Genomic DNA, 17,614 nt, shown 5'->3' with positions numbered 1-17,614 from the left:
AATCAGTCGTGCTAATATATATACATATGGTCACTTTTTTTACTCAATTATATGTACTCATATTTTGAATGCAACAAGATGGTACACATGATTATGTGTTATGAAAATGATACATGATATTATAATAGATCATGCATACACCCTCATGATGCGATATTTGATGCATGGGGGCCTGCAAAGTCAAATTCAGTGCGGATGAGATGTTCTCGTGACAATACGAGCAATCATACAAACACTAATGCATCAGATCTTCATGTGATCAAGATTTTCTAATTAAAACGTCGTGTTTAGACTTCAATATTATTAGTAATTAACCTTAAAACAAACACACATGATCAACAGTGAGTGCCACGATGATAGATTATTGATCATAAGAATGTTTTATATATTTTTTAAGTGCAATGTTAAATCCACATGATATCATGAGTACGTACTGTTCTAACTTGTAATTTGCCGTTTACAAGTTATATTTATTTATATTTTCGACATAATGTATCAACCGCGTGTACGTGGGCTAATAAATAAAAGAATATATATAGGAGAAATCAGAATGATTGTGCTTTCAACTTGTATTGTCAACTTGTATGTGCAGTAGTATGCATACATACATATATATATATATATATATAGTACTGCATGTCATGTGCATAGTGCATGCCACAAGCATTCTACCTATAAGTACAGCCCCAACTTAATTGTCAAACTACTTCATTAACCATATAAACTTTATTCAAGTATTTGCATCCCCTGATCCCTCTCTCTCTCTCTCTCTCTCTCTGGAAAATGATCATGAGTAGTTTGAATCTAAAAGATCTTACATTGATAATTTTTATTGCCTTTTGTGTCTGGTCTTCAAGCCATGAAACTTGCTGCGCCAGAGAAGGCAAGCAATGGAGGCGAAGCAAAACAGTCCCAGCCACTGTGCTTGTAAAGAAACCAAAATTAGGTCATGGCCGCAACCAGCACGGCGCAGCTGGTCGTAGTCTCTTGAGCTCTGCCATCTTCAATGTCTTGGACTATGGTGCTAAAGGCGATGGACGTGTCGATGACACAAAGGTGACCTTATCTTATAATAATTAATAACGCTTTCTCATTTTGCTTCATGCATGGTTCAATATTAACAATAATAATATCGTATATATTGCTAATTATTTCTTATAATGTTAACGTACTGAGGCAGGCATTTGGAGAAGCGTGGGCAGCAGCTTGCAAGGTGGAGGCATCAACACTGGTTGTTCCAGCTGGGTCTGTTTTCCTCGTTGCACCAATCTCTTTTTCTGGAGCTACTTGTCAATCAAACATTGTATTTCAGGTGAATTGCATATTATCAACCCCACGTTAAATTAATTTCACATGAGATATTGGATCATATGACTCTTCTAAGCGTAATGCTATATAGTCATAGTTATAGTTAGAGTGTGCAAACGTCGTATAATCATTTTGAAAAAAAATAATATCTATTATTAAAAATAATTTTTTTCATGTAATTGTTATATCTATTCAATTTTTTTTAAAAAATTATGCATTCTACGACTATAAATTTCATTACTCATTTTCTCATTACACTCCAACGAATAATATAAACAGTATGGATCCCACATATATGTTATAAGTCGCCTGCAAAGCGCAAAGGTCGCAACCAAAAGTCAGTGCATGCACATAATAATTAATTAAATAATAATAATTAAAAAGACAAAAAATCCACCTAGAAAGTTACTTTAATTAGCAGCCTCTACAATGCCGGAGGGTGTAGTCCCGAAAATATGCGCAAACATTTGTTGACACGTTCATATATATATATATATATATATTATATTATATTATATTATATTATATTATATTGTGCGTACGTGTGCCAGCTAGCTAGGCTGATTTATCAAATATATACAAATATTTATCATGCAGTTGGATGGAAAAATCATAGCCCCCACAAGCTCTAAACATTGGGGATCAGGTCTCCTACAATGGCTAGAATTTACAAAGCTGAAAGGGATTACCATCAAAGGTAAAGGTATCATTGACGGACAAGGTTCAGTCTGGTGGGATGACTCGGTAAGTCCATCGCTCGTAACTTTATGTCAAGTCAAACAATTAAGGCCATTGGCTTTTTCCAAGTTATAAGAAGTCATAATTGCCACTTGATCTAAATTCTAATATTCCATGCATTCAAATCTTGTGTAGGGGAAAATGCCTAGCACCAAGCCCACGGTAATTAATATTAATCTTGTATATAAATATATATATATATATATATATATATATGACAACGATTTCTCATGAAATGATCGAAGAATCTTTATAATTTGTTTTGGTATTTTGGTATATAATATATACGCAGGCCCTGAGGTTTTATGGAAGCACCGGAGTTACGGTCACCGGCATAACAATTCAAAACAGTCCTCAGACCCACCTCAAATTCGACAGCTGCACGACCGTTCAGGTTTCCGACATAAATGTGTCATCGCCCGGTGACAGCCCCAATACAGATGGAATCCACCTGCAAAACTCCCAAGATGTGGTCATTTACAGCACCAATCTTGCATGCGGTAATTCCAAAAATCCATGTAGCTCTAGGCCTACCAAGTTTTATCTTTTCTCAATGTCATGGACACTATAAATGCGCAGATTCTGGCTCTACAATGATCGGGCCGGAACAACAAGGCTTGGTTAGGAACCAAAAGAAAGTTCTGCATTCAAACAGGAGATTAAACTTGACCTAGTCCAGCTCTGACCTAATTAATTATAAAGAAGGAAACAAGAGAGAGAACTTGAATTCATATAAAGTAATTAATTAAGAGCCATATCATGTCAAAGTACAGTACGTATCAGACTTGGATATGATATATAATTATGTGTTTGCATGAGTCGGACCTAGCTATATACTAAGGCCATGGCCATGGCGTTATCCGTGTGACGGTGAGATCAGTTTTACAAAAACGAGCTTGAAACTCGATCGTATATCATGCATGTTATTTGAGACTCATGTAAAAGCTAGCTAGACTTGTTAATGATCGATCATATTCTATTACAGGAGATGACTGTGTGTCCATCCAAACTGGATGCTCAAATGTATACATACACAATGTCAATTGTGGACCAGGACATGGAATCAGCCTAGGAGGGCTTGGAAAGGACAATACTAAAGCTTGTGTGTCAAATGTCACTGTTCGAGACGTCAAAATACATGATACGTTGACCGGGGTTAGAATAAAGACTTGGCAGGTATATATTATATATATATATATAATATTCATGCGCTGCATCATGTCTAGCTATATGTATAGTGGGTTAAACACCCTTTTTCCATACATTGCAAAAGCTAAAACTAGCTAGATCTGGTACGTATGTACGTAGCACTAGGCTAAGAGTCATCATAATTTTGCCAATAATGATATCGCAGGGAGGATCGGGCTCAGTACGAGGAATCATGTTCTCCAACATTCAAGTTTCTGAAGTCAAAACTCCTATAATGATTGACCAGTTTTACTGTGATAAGGGCAAATGCAAGAACGAGACATCGGCTGTGGCAGTATCGGGCATTGACTACGTAAATATAAGAGGAACCTTCACCGCAAAACCGGTGCATTTTGCATGCAGTGACAGCGTGCCGTGCACTGGAGTCTCTCTCACTACCATTGAGCTCGAAGCTGCCCAAGGAAGCGGTTTTTATGAACCTTTCTGCTGGGAAACATATGGAGAGCTAAAAACTGCAACTGTTCCTCCAATTGACTGTTTGCGGTCAGGCAAGCCATCGAGCAAGAGTGTTCAGTCTAACCATGATTCTTGCTGAGATTAGCCTAATAATTATTATTATTATAAGGACAGACTCTGTAATATATATTATCTTCTCTAGTGATAATGCATGCATGGTGGTTTCTGATCATGATACCTCATTATGTACACTTTTTCTTTTCTTTTTTTAATTTTCCCCCAAATCATCAAAAGGGTATAATAGTAGGCCAGCCACTACAGAGCGATGGGACGTGGGTCATGGTGATCCACTCCGCCCAATTAAGAGCAAGCTATGAAAATATATATGAATGAGACATTGAGAATACGACAAAGTTATTGTCATCAATTACCAATTACTTCTTGAATGATTAGATCGAGTGCAAAATCACATAATTAAGAACTGAATGACTATGACTGCACTGCTTTTTTTTTTTCTTTTTTTAAATGTATCAATGTGGAGGATTTGACCCTTTCCTCCCGGAAACTGATGCATCCACCGATCGAGATGCATTCCGATAAAATCATTCATTCTTCTTTTATTTTTTTATTTAATTATTAAAAAAGTATTTTTAAATGAGTTTATAATTTTTTTTTTAAAAAATATTTAGAATAATTTAAAAAATACTTGAAAAAAAAACACAAACTGTTGAGACCTAATATCGATGGCCCCAGTAGTACCCTTTCCTCCCTCGCAAAGTTTTATGGGCAGTGCTAGGTCGACATGTCCCGAGACTGCCCACCAATAAGTATATTTTGTACTTTTTTTTTTTTTTTTAATTTTGCTTATTTTTTTCAAATATTTTTTAAATCACTTTAATCATTTTTAAAAATTAAAAAAATTCATAAATTCATTTAAATAAATATATATATATATATATATAAAGTCAGAATTGATAGAAATCATCGTGAGAATGTTTAGATAAGTTTAGAGTTCGTTTATTTTCAGAGATGAGATGAGATGAGATTAAAGTTAAAAAGTTGAATAAAATATTGTTAGAATATATTTTTTAATATTATTTTTATTTTAAAATTTAAAAAAGTTGAATTGTTTATTTTATTTTGTGTGGGGATTTGAAAAAGTTGTAATAATAAAGTGAGATGAAATAAGATGTTTCCTGAAAATAAACGAGGCCGTGTTTTCCAAGTTTTATTGGCTATCTTGATCTCTGTAATCAACGAGTGCAAATCAACAGTTTGCAGGACGCTGATAGAGGAACCGATGAGGGACATATTTAAACCTGACCGATAAGTGTAAATTTTTTTTTCTCTTTTATTTTAATAATTTTTATATATATTTAAATATTTTTAAAAAATAAAAAAAATCAATTCATTAATAATCACTTACTTAATCATTAGATAAAAAAATAAATCAATTACTTTTATCGATCAAATTATCATTTCAAATATTATTTTCCTTATTTGTATATATGCTCTTATATGAAATAGTGTCTGTCCTATAATATATATTTAAAGATCGATGATTCTTATAGCTAGGCTGAACCATAAAGTGGAAAATCTTATATAAATGTTAATTTTCATACAGCTTCCCAAGTCACAAAGACTTGGTCGTTCTTGATCGTTCATTAACCAATTACGTACCACAACATGGTCATGATCGTGAGATGTTCTATTATATATAGGCCAAAATTGACGCCACAAATAATCATGCTCGGAAATTCAACTGAATAAAGTAAATCAGTTGGGCCGTGCGTGCTCAAAAGTGCTCTCCTGACAAGAGTCGGCAGATTATAAGGTTGGTAGCTAGCGAGGTCCCCATGATTTAATTAATTAAAAAAAATACGAGCAAGAACAAATGATAAAGATATTGAACGTACAGACTCGGTAAATTCGAAGATGAGGAACACAGAGCCAGTAATTTCTCACTTGCAGGTCTAGAGCCCAGATGGGGATCGTTAAGATATATAGTTAACAGTCGAGCGAGAGATAACGGGTTCAAGTTCAACCAAAATCTTCATTTGCAATAAGGTCACATCCAAAATAATATTTGACCCAAAACATTGTAACGAACACTTTTTTTTAGTCGGGCTTGCCCGCTCAATTTTTTAGATTTTTTTTTCATTTTTCATTTTTAATATATTTAAATATTTAAAAAAAATAAAAAAAATCTAATACATTTAAAATCACTTTTTTAATCATTAAGTAAAAAAAATATATATATTGTTAAGCGATCAAATTGAATATTACAACTTAGGAGGCAAAATAATTTTTTCCTTTTTTTTCCTTTTTTTTTTAAAAATTTTTTTACCTCTTGTTCCTTTTCCTTTCTCTTTCATGGTATCTTCTCTCTCTAAATCCTAAAACAGTGAAGGGGATGAAATAGCAATTGAATTGTTGAAGAAATAAGAAAATCCTAAAATTTGAAACATACATCTTTGGAGGACTCGGAACATAGGAACCCCAAGAATTAATTTTACAAGAAAATTACTTATTTATAATCAGTTTTTTTCTAAAGAAAATAATTATTTCTTATCAAAATGAGTCTATTTTTATTACAAATAGTCGTTATCGTCACAAATACTTATTTTTCTTATAACGAAATCATGAATGTCTATTTATCCATATGCAATGCGAACCGCATTATGTAGGAGATCTCGTTTATCCATACAAACTGGATGCTCCCAACATAAATATACATGCATAACGTCAGTTGTGCATCTGGGCATGGGAGCAGCATCAACGATTCAGCTCGCTGGGAATGGATAACACCAGAGCTTGTGTTTCAAGTGTCAGTCTGATTCAGAATCAAATATGAAACTATTTGTATAATTACACAACCATTTACTTATAAATCAAAAATGAAACTACTTTTTGAATTTTATCATTTTTACTCACATAAATTAATATGAAATATTTTAAGTCGCTCAACACATTAGTTGATGTGATCGGGGACAGCAAAATTCAGAATAAAGAACAGCATTTGTTTAAATGTCATAGTTTCCCACTGCAGGGAGGCTCAGGTTCAGTAGGAATCATGATCTCAAACATTCAAGTTTCTGAAGTTGATGATCCAATCATAATCAACCAATTCTACAGTACTATATTAAAAACATACGAGGAACATATTAGAGCAAACAAACTTGTATATTTTTGCATGCAGCGACAGCCTGCCCTGCACTGGTTTATCTCTCGCTAACTTGTGTATAATTCATCCACCATCATGACTAATACACAGCTATCCTAAATGAAAAACAAGTAAAATAACAATAAAATGAACTAAAACAGAAGGAAAAAAAAAACCAAGTTATCAGTTTCCGTTGTAACTACGCAAACCTGAAGTAATCTGGCATGTTCATGATTTTCCAAAACCAGCAGCAACCTTCTTCCTTTTGTAGGTTTCAATTTTTTCAGGGCTTGCCAATCCTGTCCTACCCTCATACTTCTTTTCTAGGGCCTGTCATTACCACATGAACCAATTAACATAAGAAATCAAATTTCATTAAAAAGTGTAAAGACACAACCCAAGTACATATATATATATATATATATTTTTTTTTTACAAGTAATAAGAGATTTTATTCCCAAGAAAAGGCACAAGTCCAAATACACAGGACGTATAGAAAAAAAATACCTACTACTTTCTAATACCAAAAGGAAATCTAAAACAAATTCTGGAAATTATCAACCATTACAAAATTTTTAGCACACAAACTCAAAGTACTGAAGACAAAATCCCTAAGGTCTCCTGATGAACGCTCTCTCTTCGAAGCATCTTTCATTCCTTTCAAGCCATAGACACCACATGAGATATGAAGGAATCATCTTCCAAATATCAACAGCATTCTTGCTACCCTTTAATCCCTTCCACCCTACCAATAAATCCACCACTTCCTTAGGCATTACCCAAAGAAGACCAAACCGATTCAAAACCTCATTCCACAAGAACCTGGCCACTTCACAATGAAGAAAGAGGTGATAAACAAATTTCTCATTCTTCTTGCACATGACATACCAATCAGCAATGTATATACCTCTCCTTCTAAGATTTCCAGTTGTCAACAGTTTGCCCAGGGATACCACCCAACAAAAAAAAAAATGACCTTGGAATGAACTTTCACTTTCCATATGTTTTTTCAAGAGAATTCACAACTCCTGTGACCAGTTAATATGATGTAAAAAGAGGAAACTGAGAACTTAGAATTTCCTGTAGGAACCCATAGCATGCTGTCCTCCCTACCTAGCATCAACTAGGGGGTGTAAGGAGTTCGGTCTGGATTGGAAAAACTGACCAGACCGAACCGAACTGCAAACCGGTCGGTCTCGGTCCCATAAATTATGGACTGAAAAATTCAATCCGGTCCCGGGGTCTATAAATTTTGGACCAGACCGGACCGAACTCCTTTATATATTTCAAAAATATTTTAAAAAATTTAATATATTATTTTTATATAGTAATTATATAAGTTAATGATATAATTTTCATCTACTTTATTATTATTGACCATATAAAATATTTTTTTAATGAGTTAATTACATAATACACATTAATAATTCATTTAATTTTAATTTCATAATTTTAATTTTTTTTTGCTAATTTATTTGAAAAAAAAAGAAGAAAAAAAATAAAAAATAATTGGGCCGGACCGAGCGGACCCATAGCTACTAGTCCGGTCCAGTCCCGTCCCTATAGATGTTTGGTCTGGTCCGATCCGGGAAAAATGATTGATCAAAAATTTCGGTCCATCACCCCCCCGAACTGTACCGACTAATTTACACCCCTAGCATAAACTTTGAACTGTAAAGTCTTTCCAGAAAAGCCTTAACATCATCCACTTTCCAGTCATTAACATCCCTAAAAAAGTTAACATTCCACTTAATATTATTGTCAATGCAAAAGAAAGAATATCCCATAGCTGCATTTTGATCCCTTGCAATTTTGAAAAGAGACAGAAAATCCAATTTAAGTGTAGACTCCCCACACCACAAGTCATGCCAGAAAAGTATAATCTTCCCTCCCATCTTCCCACCTTTAATCTAATATGATTAGAAAATTCCCCCATCCTTTCCTAATGAACTTCCACAAACTCACCCCATATGCACCTCTTGCATTTTTTGAGCACCAACCTCCCCACAAACTACCATATTTTACATCAATAACATTTCTCCATAAGGCATTTCTTTCCAAGTGGTATCTCCAAAGCCATTTCCCAAGTAATGCTGCTCTATTAAACAATCTCAAATTTTTTATCCCCAACCCACCACAATCAATTGGTTGACATACCTCTTCCAACTAACCAAATGAAACCTTTTTTCTTCTCCTTTACCAACCCATAAAAAATTCCGAAATAAACTCTCAATTCTTCTTTCTACCCTGTCGGCAACGGAAAAGGAGATAAGAAATAAGTGGGAAGATTAGACAAAGTATTTTTATTAGAGTTAATCTTCCCCCTTTAGACAAGTTGATCATCTTCCAACCAGCTAACCTCCTTCAATTTTTTCAATCACCCCATCCCAAATATTAATAGATTTATAAGAAGCCCCCAAAGGAAGCCCAAGGTACCTCAAAGGGAGTGAAGAAATTCTGCACCCCAGAATACTTGCCAAGTCTAAAATAATCTAAACAGAACCCATAGGAACGACTTCAGATTTTGATAAGTTAACTCTTAACCCCGATACGGCTTCAAAACACAACAAAAGTGCTCTTAAAGCATGAAGATTGTCAGAATTTGGGTTCACTAAAAATCAATATATCATCAGCAAACAATAAGTGTGAAACACTTAAACACTCCGGTCCTCATCACCCACCACAAAGCTGGACAGAAACTTACCATCCACCGCCTTCTCAATCATTCTACTCAAGTCATCCATGATCATAACAAAAAGAAAGGGAGAGATGTGATCACCTTGCCTCAAACCACCCGAGCTACTAAAGAATCCTACTGGTTCTCTCCATTCACCAAAATTGAAAATCTCGAAGTTGACACACAATGCTTTATCCACCAATACCATTTATCTCCAAAACCATATCTCCTCAGCATATAAACAAGAAAATCCTAGCACACATTGTCATAAGCCTTTTCCATGTCCAATTTGATAATAATACCAACTTTCTTCATTTTAATTCTACTCTCCAAACATTCATTAGCAATTAAAATAGTCTAAAATTTGACTTACCCTTACAAAAACATTTTGCGATTTTAAAATAATCATCTCCATCACCCTGCTCAAACGGTTGGCCAGCACATTAGAAATGATTTTATACACTACATTCACCAAACTAGCCCCTACCTTTTTCGGAATAAGTGCAATGAAAGTCGCATTAAAACTCTTCTCAAACCTCAAATACGAATGAAATTCAGCGAACCTTCATAATATCTTCTCTAACAATGTCCCATGATGCTTGATAAAACGCCAAAGAGAATCCATCCGGATCCGGAGCTTTATCCCTATCCATACCCTTAACCACATTAAGTACTTCATCTTCTTCAAACTCTCTCTCTAGCCAATCAGCTTCGACCTGATCTATAGAATCGAAACAAAGTCTATCCAGTTTTGGTCTCCAAGAAAAATCTTCTGAAAAGTTCGATTTAAACCCTAGCTAGGTGTTGTCTCATGTATACTACTTGTGTACCTGGGCTTTGCCTTTTTCTATTAATAAAACATCTATGATTACCTATAAAAAAAATCTTCTGAAAACAATTGCTCATAAAAATTCACTATGTGAGCCTTAATATCTTCTTGATCTGTAATAAGTCTGTCCCCATCTCGAAGAACCTTAATCACATTATTTCTTCTATGAGAGTTCACCATTTGATGAAAGAATTTAGTGCACCTATCTCCTTCCTTCAACCATAGCACCCTAGATTTTTGCCTCCACAAAATTTCTTCCATTAACGCTTTATTTTCCAGTTCAAAAGCCAACCCTAATTTTCTTTTCCTGTCCTCCCCCGAAATAACCCTTTGCACCTCCTTCTCATCCAAACCTCCCAACTCTTCCATAAGAAGCTTCCTCTTGCGTCCAAATTCCCAAACTCCTATTTATTCCATCTCTTTATATCTTTCTTAAGAGATTTCAATTTTCCAGCCAGAACAAAACTAGGAGTAGCTGAAAAATTATAAGAATTCCACCAACTTCCGACCCTGTCCACAAAGCCCCCATCCTTCAGCCACATGTTTTCAAATTTAAAATACCTTCTCCCACCCTCAATTCCACCACAATCTAACATGATACGATAATGATCAAAACACAATCTCGGCAAAATTTCTGACTCAAACCAGAAACCTATCCAGCCTTGAATATGTCCTACCATTTCTCCAAGTATAGTCTCCTCCCACCAAAGGTAAATCAATCAGATTTAATTCAAAAATTAAAAATCTGAAAAAGTAGACATTGCATGTGAAAAATATGATTCCCCCAATCTCTCACTAGGGAAACGGGTGAGATTAAAATCCCCATTAAAACACCAAGGTAAATTCCACCAACCACATACGCCTGACATTTCATCCCATATGAAACTCCTTCTACTATCCACATTAGAGCCATACACACCAGCAAATGCCCATTCAAACCCATCCTCAATACTCTTAAAATGACACGCCACCAAGAATTCGCCCACAAAACGATCCCTCAAATCCACCACCCTCCTATTCCACATTACAATAATACCACCCAAAGCCCCATTTGACACCAACTCAACCCAACCCACACTACTACAATTCCACAAACTCTAAACAATAGCTTGATTCACATATTTCAGTTTTGTTTCTTTAAGGCAAATCACATCCACCCTCCATTTTCTAAACCAATTTTTCACCCGAAGATGCTTACGAAGGTCATTAAGACCCCTTACATTTCAAGAAATAATATTTGGCTTCATCTGGAATCTATCACAGCCCTTTCCTTTCCCTTATTTCTAACTACACTTCCTCCCTTCCCATCATAGTTTACCAAGCACGACAACCTCTTCAATTCTCTCTCCTTCTTTAATACAGATCTGGCCAACAAACGCTAACCAACCTCAATAGCAATTAAAAGAGCTCTAAATTGTTCCTCAAATTCATCACAAGACCCACCCACACAATCCTTAATCTCATCTACCTTTCTCATCACCCAATCAGAGGATTTACAATTCCACTCAATACCAGGGAAAATAGAACAAAGGAACAGGAGAAAAATCCTCTGCTGGTTCACATGATCTCCAATTTCACCATCCCCTTCCTTTGTACAAACAAATAGGACCCATTTGCAACTCAAAAATATTATTTTTAGAAGAAATAGCTCCATTCTCCAGCATCCCAACTACATCAAAAACCTGATTCTCCACCCCCTCATTCTCAACTACCTCATCCACCATCTTTACACATTCCTCCCTTACTTCCCCTTCCTTACTCACCTGATAATGATGAACAGACAGAACTTCTTCATTCCTGCCCTACTCCTTACTCAACCCTTCCTGATCCCTATCTAAGATTGAGGATGAATGCACAATCTTAGTCTCCAAATGGCTTCCCACTCTCAAAGGCCCACCAAAACACGTTTCCTCCACCATCGAACCACTTTGTGATAAAGAAACCACACAGATCATCGATTTCATTCTTTCTTGCAAACTGTCGGAATCCAAACTCTTCAATATACCCGGGGAACACCCATACTGCTCGCCTCCCACCGTCGCTCCATTTTGTGCAGACAAATCCACCAATGGCGCCGTCGAGCAGCTGGATCAAGCTTCCTTCTCCTCTATTGGGCCAATAGATCTCGGTAACACCCTTTCCTCCGAGCCCAACCTTGGACATACCACTATCAGCATGATATGTCGCAGTGAAAGAGGACACAACCATTTCTCGTAAGAATCTCACAAAACTAGCCCATCCACATCCACTCCTCCTTTCAAGGATGACTGAAATTCCTTTACCCGAACCTATGCCATGTTCTAACATCTTCAGAAACCTACCAGACTGATTATGGCCCCCCTGCAACACAAAAACTTTGTCTCCCCTCCCTTCTAGTCTAATAATCAACCATCTTACCAAGATTCTTCCAACAAACCTCTATCTCCTTAGCAAACCAAACCACCATTCCGCCATATAGATATAAAGACATAGTATGTTTCCTTCCCTTTTCTATAATACATAACACATCACCTCCTTTTCTCCTAAATTCAAATACCTTGGATTCTATACGCAAACTCCCATCCATCTCTAAAATAACAACTGACAAACAACAGAATACAACCAAACTAAAGAAGATGATAAACAACAGAACGATTAGACATCATTACCAGTGAATACCTCTACAAAGAGAGGTTACTAAGGGAAGAGAGTGAGAGGGGAGGGGGGGGACACTAAAGCTGCGTTTGGAAGTTAAGCTGAGCTTAATTATTTATGAATAGTAGTAAGTTGAATAATGTAGGGAGTTATGTGGGGCCCATCTAAATTGAATTTAAAGTGTATTTGTATGTTAAGATGAGTTTAATATTTTTTATGAGAATTTGAAAAAGGTTATGGGTTCCACGTATAAAGATGTGTTAAATTGAAAAAAGTTGTGGGTTCCATGTGTAAGGAGGTTTTGAGTTGAGATGAGTTTAGTAATTTGAGAGTTGAGTGTTTAGATGTTAGACTCAGTTTAAAATTAGACTGAGTTCAGCTGAGTCTTACAACCAAACGCAGCCTAAAACTAAGACAAACATCAAAATTAACTGGTGAGAATACAAAGAGTTCAAAGTAGAATAAAAGATTTTATTAAAAACACAAATGTTGGAAGAAAGCCCAAACCACATCTAGGTCTATACTCATAAAAGACTATATCTAGGTCCCTTAACTTCATATCTTGTATGCATATGAAGTATACAAGATAGACACCTATGTGGGACACCATTCTGTTAAGACTCATGTCACTGATTAACTTTTTTTTATTATTGGTAACTCATGTTACTCACTATTATCAATCAGAAATGAGCATGCCGCCCAAAAAAAAAAAAAACCTTCTGTATTTTTCCTTACACAATTAATCACCATAAAGAATGGCTGATAATGCCCAGGGTGCTTGAGATCCAAAAATATATTGTTTTTGTCTAAATAGAAGGATGGTATATGAGATTGAGATGAAAAATTTACAACTAGCAGTAGCCATTGCTTATTGCTTGTTCGCTTTTATCAATAAATAGACTTCCCAATGAAAACAAAAGTTCCAGGTATCATCATGTTCTACAATTTTTAGGGGAGCAGGTAAATTATTCTTGTGACTTCAGGAAACATGAGAAAGTTGAGCATGCTTGCTCACCTGTAACTCTGCCCGAATGCTCTCGAGAACTTCATCAGTCATTCTATCAAAGAATAGAACACCCTACAGAGTCCACAGTTATCTTAGAAGAATGACTTACAAGTGAACAAAAAACCTGAGGACCAAAAAAATCAAACAGTATTCAAATGCATTAACATAAACGAATGATCCAATGGAAGCTTCAGCCGAACATGTTTCACTGTATGCAGCACACAGTATTGCTCCATAAAGAATGGGGATACAAGGAAATGTGTTTGTAAATGCATAAACCTAGATAAAACTGCTTTTCCGCATGGACATCTGCTCTTTTACATTGCATTACCTTGAATTTTTTAGAGCCTTAACCAAAGCATCTGCTTCAAGATCAGGTGAACCATAATATTCCTTCTCTTGTCATATTCACGGTGACAGATCAAAGCCTAAAAAGTATGAAGTTTTTTTGGCAAAAACATTGGAATTACAATTTCAGAAATGAGACCGAATCAATAGTTCCATGCCCTCTTCTTTTTATTCATATTACTCAAAAAGGGGAAGAATATTCCCACTTCCACGCATTATTTTTTTCTCTCTCTCTCTTGCATTAATTTGCACTTTATCACATTCTAACTTCTAATTGAATAAATTCAAACATAGGCAAATCCAATTCTTTTTAAGTTCTAGGGTAGGTCCCGAATGGAAAATTATAAAACCAACTTACTCTAGATACCCCAACAATCCACATTCCATGTTGATGTTTAATTATCAAGACCATAACGTTTTAGTTTCTTCGATGGTTAATTACGTCAAACTAAAAAGGACAGGAATTTTTTTTTTTGTATTAAGAGATACTAAATTTGAATTAGAATGAAAGATGGACCTGCAAATGGTCATACTCATGCTGGAAAACCCGTGCAGGAAGACCCGACAAGTTGACTGAAAACTTTGCACCTTTAATGTTCTGTGCATCAATCTTTACAGATTCTGGTCTCTGCATGTACAAACATGATGCAAATTGTAACATCGGAAACAAACGAGCCGTAGAAGACCAAATACATAATTAGATAACAATACTTGTGATAAATATTCATAAGATGCATATATTTTTCTTTTTATACTTTTTTTAGCAGTGTAAAAAACTTGTATAAGGAGCCTTAACGACATATTCTCTTTTGATCCAAGCTCACGACAAGATCAAGTGTTACTGATGACCTCAAGAAAATAAAACAGAAACTTTAAGCAGGCATCAAGAGGAAACATAAACAATATCAGAAGGTCCAGCTTGCCTTTAATGGAGGAAAGCCCAATGATATTTATATATTTTACAGTCAGCAACAATGTTAAGATTAATGGGAAGATCATGAATGCATCATCAATGAATTCGGAACAAAGTATTGGTGTGCGCTAAAGAAAATTGCAAACTCAAGGCAGCCATGTCCTAAAGACTATTTGGAATAGAAAAGAAACCAAAGAGGAGATCATGTAAAGAACAACTCAGCTTATTCGAATACCTTGACATCAGCAAAAATCCCTGGGAAGGATAGGCAAGCTTCATTAAAAAGCACCACTTTCTTTGAATATTTATTTACTCTTGGATTTACAAGAACAATTTCCTCCCCCTCACCACGTTCCCCGACAGGATTAAACACCATGAGTCGAACATTAATTCCTACTTGGGGCGCTGCGAGCCCAATACCATCAGTTCTGCAGAAAAGGAAGCCAACAAGTATTGTTCACACTCTTGTAAATAGCAAGGATTTTCAATAAGCATCTAAATCTAAAACATCTAATCATAGAAAGCATTCAATTTGAAAACAGGAAACATAAGTAAATGAGTTTAGAGAAACTCATAACCTGCATGGCAAGACCAGAATAAATCTCGTTCTCTTCCTGGTTTGGTTACACAAACCAAATCATCTCATCTCATATAATCATTACAACTTTCTCAAATACCCACACAAAATATAATAAACAATTCAATTTTTTCAAATTCTAAAATAAAAATAATATTAAAAAATAATATTCTAACAATATTTTGCTCAATTTTTAATTTTATCTCATCTCGTCTCATCTCATATGTGTAACCAAATGAGGCCTGGTCTCTCTCTCTCTCTCTCACACACACACACATCTATAATCAAAACTCCCAAATAAGGGTTAAATTCAAAGCTCTAAGTTAAATATTATTCTGTAACTCATTTTCTTAATACAGAAAATGTTTGTAACACACACATATCTATAATCAAAACTCCCAGAGAAGAGTTAAATTCAAAAGCTTAAGGAACTGTATTTGGACCAATAATATCATGACAACTCACTCTTATCATCATTAGTCCAGGTTGGATTCCATCTCACGCTAAGCCTCCAAACAGTACAAATAACTAAGAGCCCGTTTGTTTTTAGAGATGAGATGAGATGAGTTGAGATTAAAGTTAAAAAGTTGAATAAAATATTATTAAAATATATTTTTTAATATTATTGTTGTTTTGAGATTTGAAAAATTTGAATTGTTTATTTTATTTTGTGTGGAGATTTGAGAAAGTTGTAATGATGATGTGAGATGAGATGAGATGTTTTTAGAAAACAAACAAGGCCTAAATAACACGTAATGAGAGTAAACGGGTGAGGAAGACTTACTTGTACATTACGTCGAACATTTCGTCGACAAGCTTCTTCAAATTATCATCGAAAGAATCGATTCGCTTGTTCTTCGCTCTCAGTACAGGGTCTGGATATTCCACTATTTTGAGCGGCGCTTCAAAGCGAAGATTATCGCCTAAAAACAACAAGCAGAGAGTATCGCAAAATTAGAGCTCTCAGTTCTTTCGCTCAAAATATCGAGCCAAGTTCAAAAACTCGAGATTAAAAAGGTACGCGAAGGTTGAGAGAAGCGCTGAGGCGTGTGCTTACTAGAAGCTACGTCCTCGTCTTTCAATGCAGAGCCTCGCTTGGCTTGCACGTGGACCGGACCTAGTGGACGCAAGGAGGATCCGTACGCGTAGGAGAACGTGGATCGGGGACGGAGAGCGTGACGTAAAGAAAATGTGTGGAGCCACGTCGCACTAGCCATGGCCAGAAACAGCGGGGTTGAGCCTACTGGAATGTCGAATGTGTGAGGTTGCGCCGCAGAGGCCCAATTTTATTTGTTTATTCGGATTTTCTTCCGATCGACGGAGGCAAAATCATACCAATCGCACGGTAAATTAATCTCTTCTCGTATAATCATTGTATTTTTTTTAATTTTTTGCATAAGGTAAAATAAATTTTTTAAAATTTTAAAATAAAAATAATATCAAAAAATCTATTTTAACAATATTTTATTCAACTTTTAATTTTAATTCTCATTTATTTTCACAATCATTCTTATATTATTTCATCTAATCATTACAATTTTATTAAATTTTCACACAAAATAAGATAAACAGTTCAATTTTTTCAAATCTCAAAACAAAAATAATATTAAAAAATATATTTTAACAATATTTTATTTAATTTTTAACTTTTATCTCATTTCATCTTATCTCATTTGCAAAAACAAATGAGACTTATATTTACAAATTAATTTATGTCATTTGGATAATAAATTTGTTTTATCTCATCTCATTTTATAATTATAACTTTTTCAAATTCTCGTATTTAATATTATAAACAATTTAATTTTTTTAAATT

At 35.1% G+C, this 17,614-nt stretch overlaps 2 protein-coding genes across 6 annotated transcripts; one reads left to right on the top strand and one right to left on the bottom strand.

The window, feature by feature from the left end:
* The first annotated feature begins 705 nt into the window (after nt 1-705).
* On the top strand, nt 706-4,081 carry LOC108992799 (polygalacturonase At1g48100). The gene is made up of 7 exons (XM_035693508.1): nt 706-1,056; nt 1,181-1,312; nt 1,906-2,052; nt 2,182-2,208; nt 2,339-2,546; nt 3,032-3,222; nt 3,401-4,081. The coding sequence occupies exons 1-7, from the start codon at nt 784-786 to the stop codon at nt 3,788-3,790; spliced, it is 1,368 nt and encodes a 455-aa protein (XP_035549401.1). The 5' UTR covers nt 706-783; the 3' UTR covers nt 3,791-4,081.
* A 2,111-nt stretch (nt 4,082-6,192) lies between these two features.
* On the bottom strand, nt 6,193-17,133 carry LOC108992837 (peptide deformylase 1B, chloroplastic). Of its 5 annotated transcripts, none has more exons than XM_035693493.1 (7): nt 16,856-17,130; nt 16,583-16,721; nt 15,457-15,649; nt 14,826-14,936; nt 13,970-14,032; nt 7,024-7,144; nt 6,193-6,484 (listed from the first exon to the last, which is right to left on the bottom strand). In XM_035693493.1, the coding sequence occupies exons 1-6, from the start codon at nt 17,013-17,015 to the stop codon at nt 7,043-7,045; spliced, it is 768 nt and encodes a 255-aa protein (XP_035549386.1). In that variant the 5' UTR covers nt 17,016-17,130; the 3' UTR covers nt 6,193-6,484; nt 7,024-7,042. The 5 variants fall into 5 exon arrangements, with proteins under 5 accessions (XP_035549386.1, XP_035549384.1, XP_035549388.1 ...); XM_035693491.1 differs by lacking the exon at nt 6,193-6,484 and adding an exon at nt 6,575-6,930; XM_035693495.1 differs by lacking the exon at nt 6,193-6,484 and adding an exon at nt 6,575-6,925.
* Nucleotides 17,134-17,614: the final 481 nt, after the last annotated feature.

The sequence above is a fragment of the Juglans regia genome, chromosome 1 (assembly GCF_001411555.2).
Source record: "Juglans regia cultivar Chandler chromosome 1, Walnut 2.0, whole genome shotgun sequence".
NCBI lineage: Eukaryota > Viridiplantae > Streptophyta > Magnoliopsida > Fagales > Juglandaceae > Juglans > Juglans regia.
The sequence above is the reverse complement of the archived record's forward strand: the minus strand, read 5'-3'. Positions and strand labels throughout refer to the sequence as shown.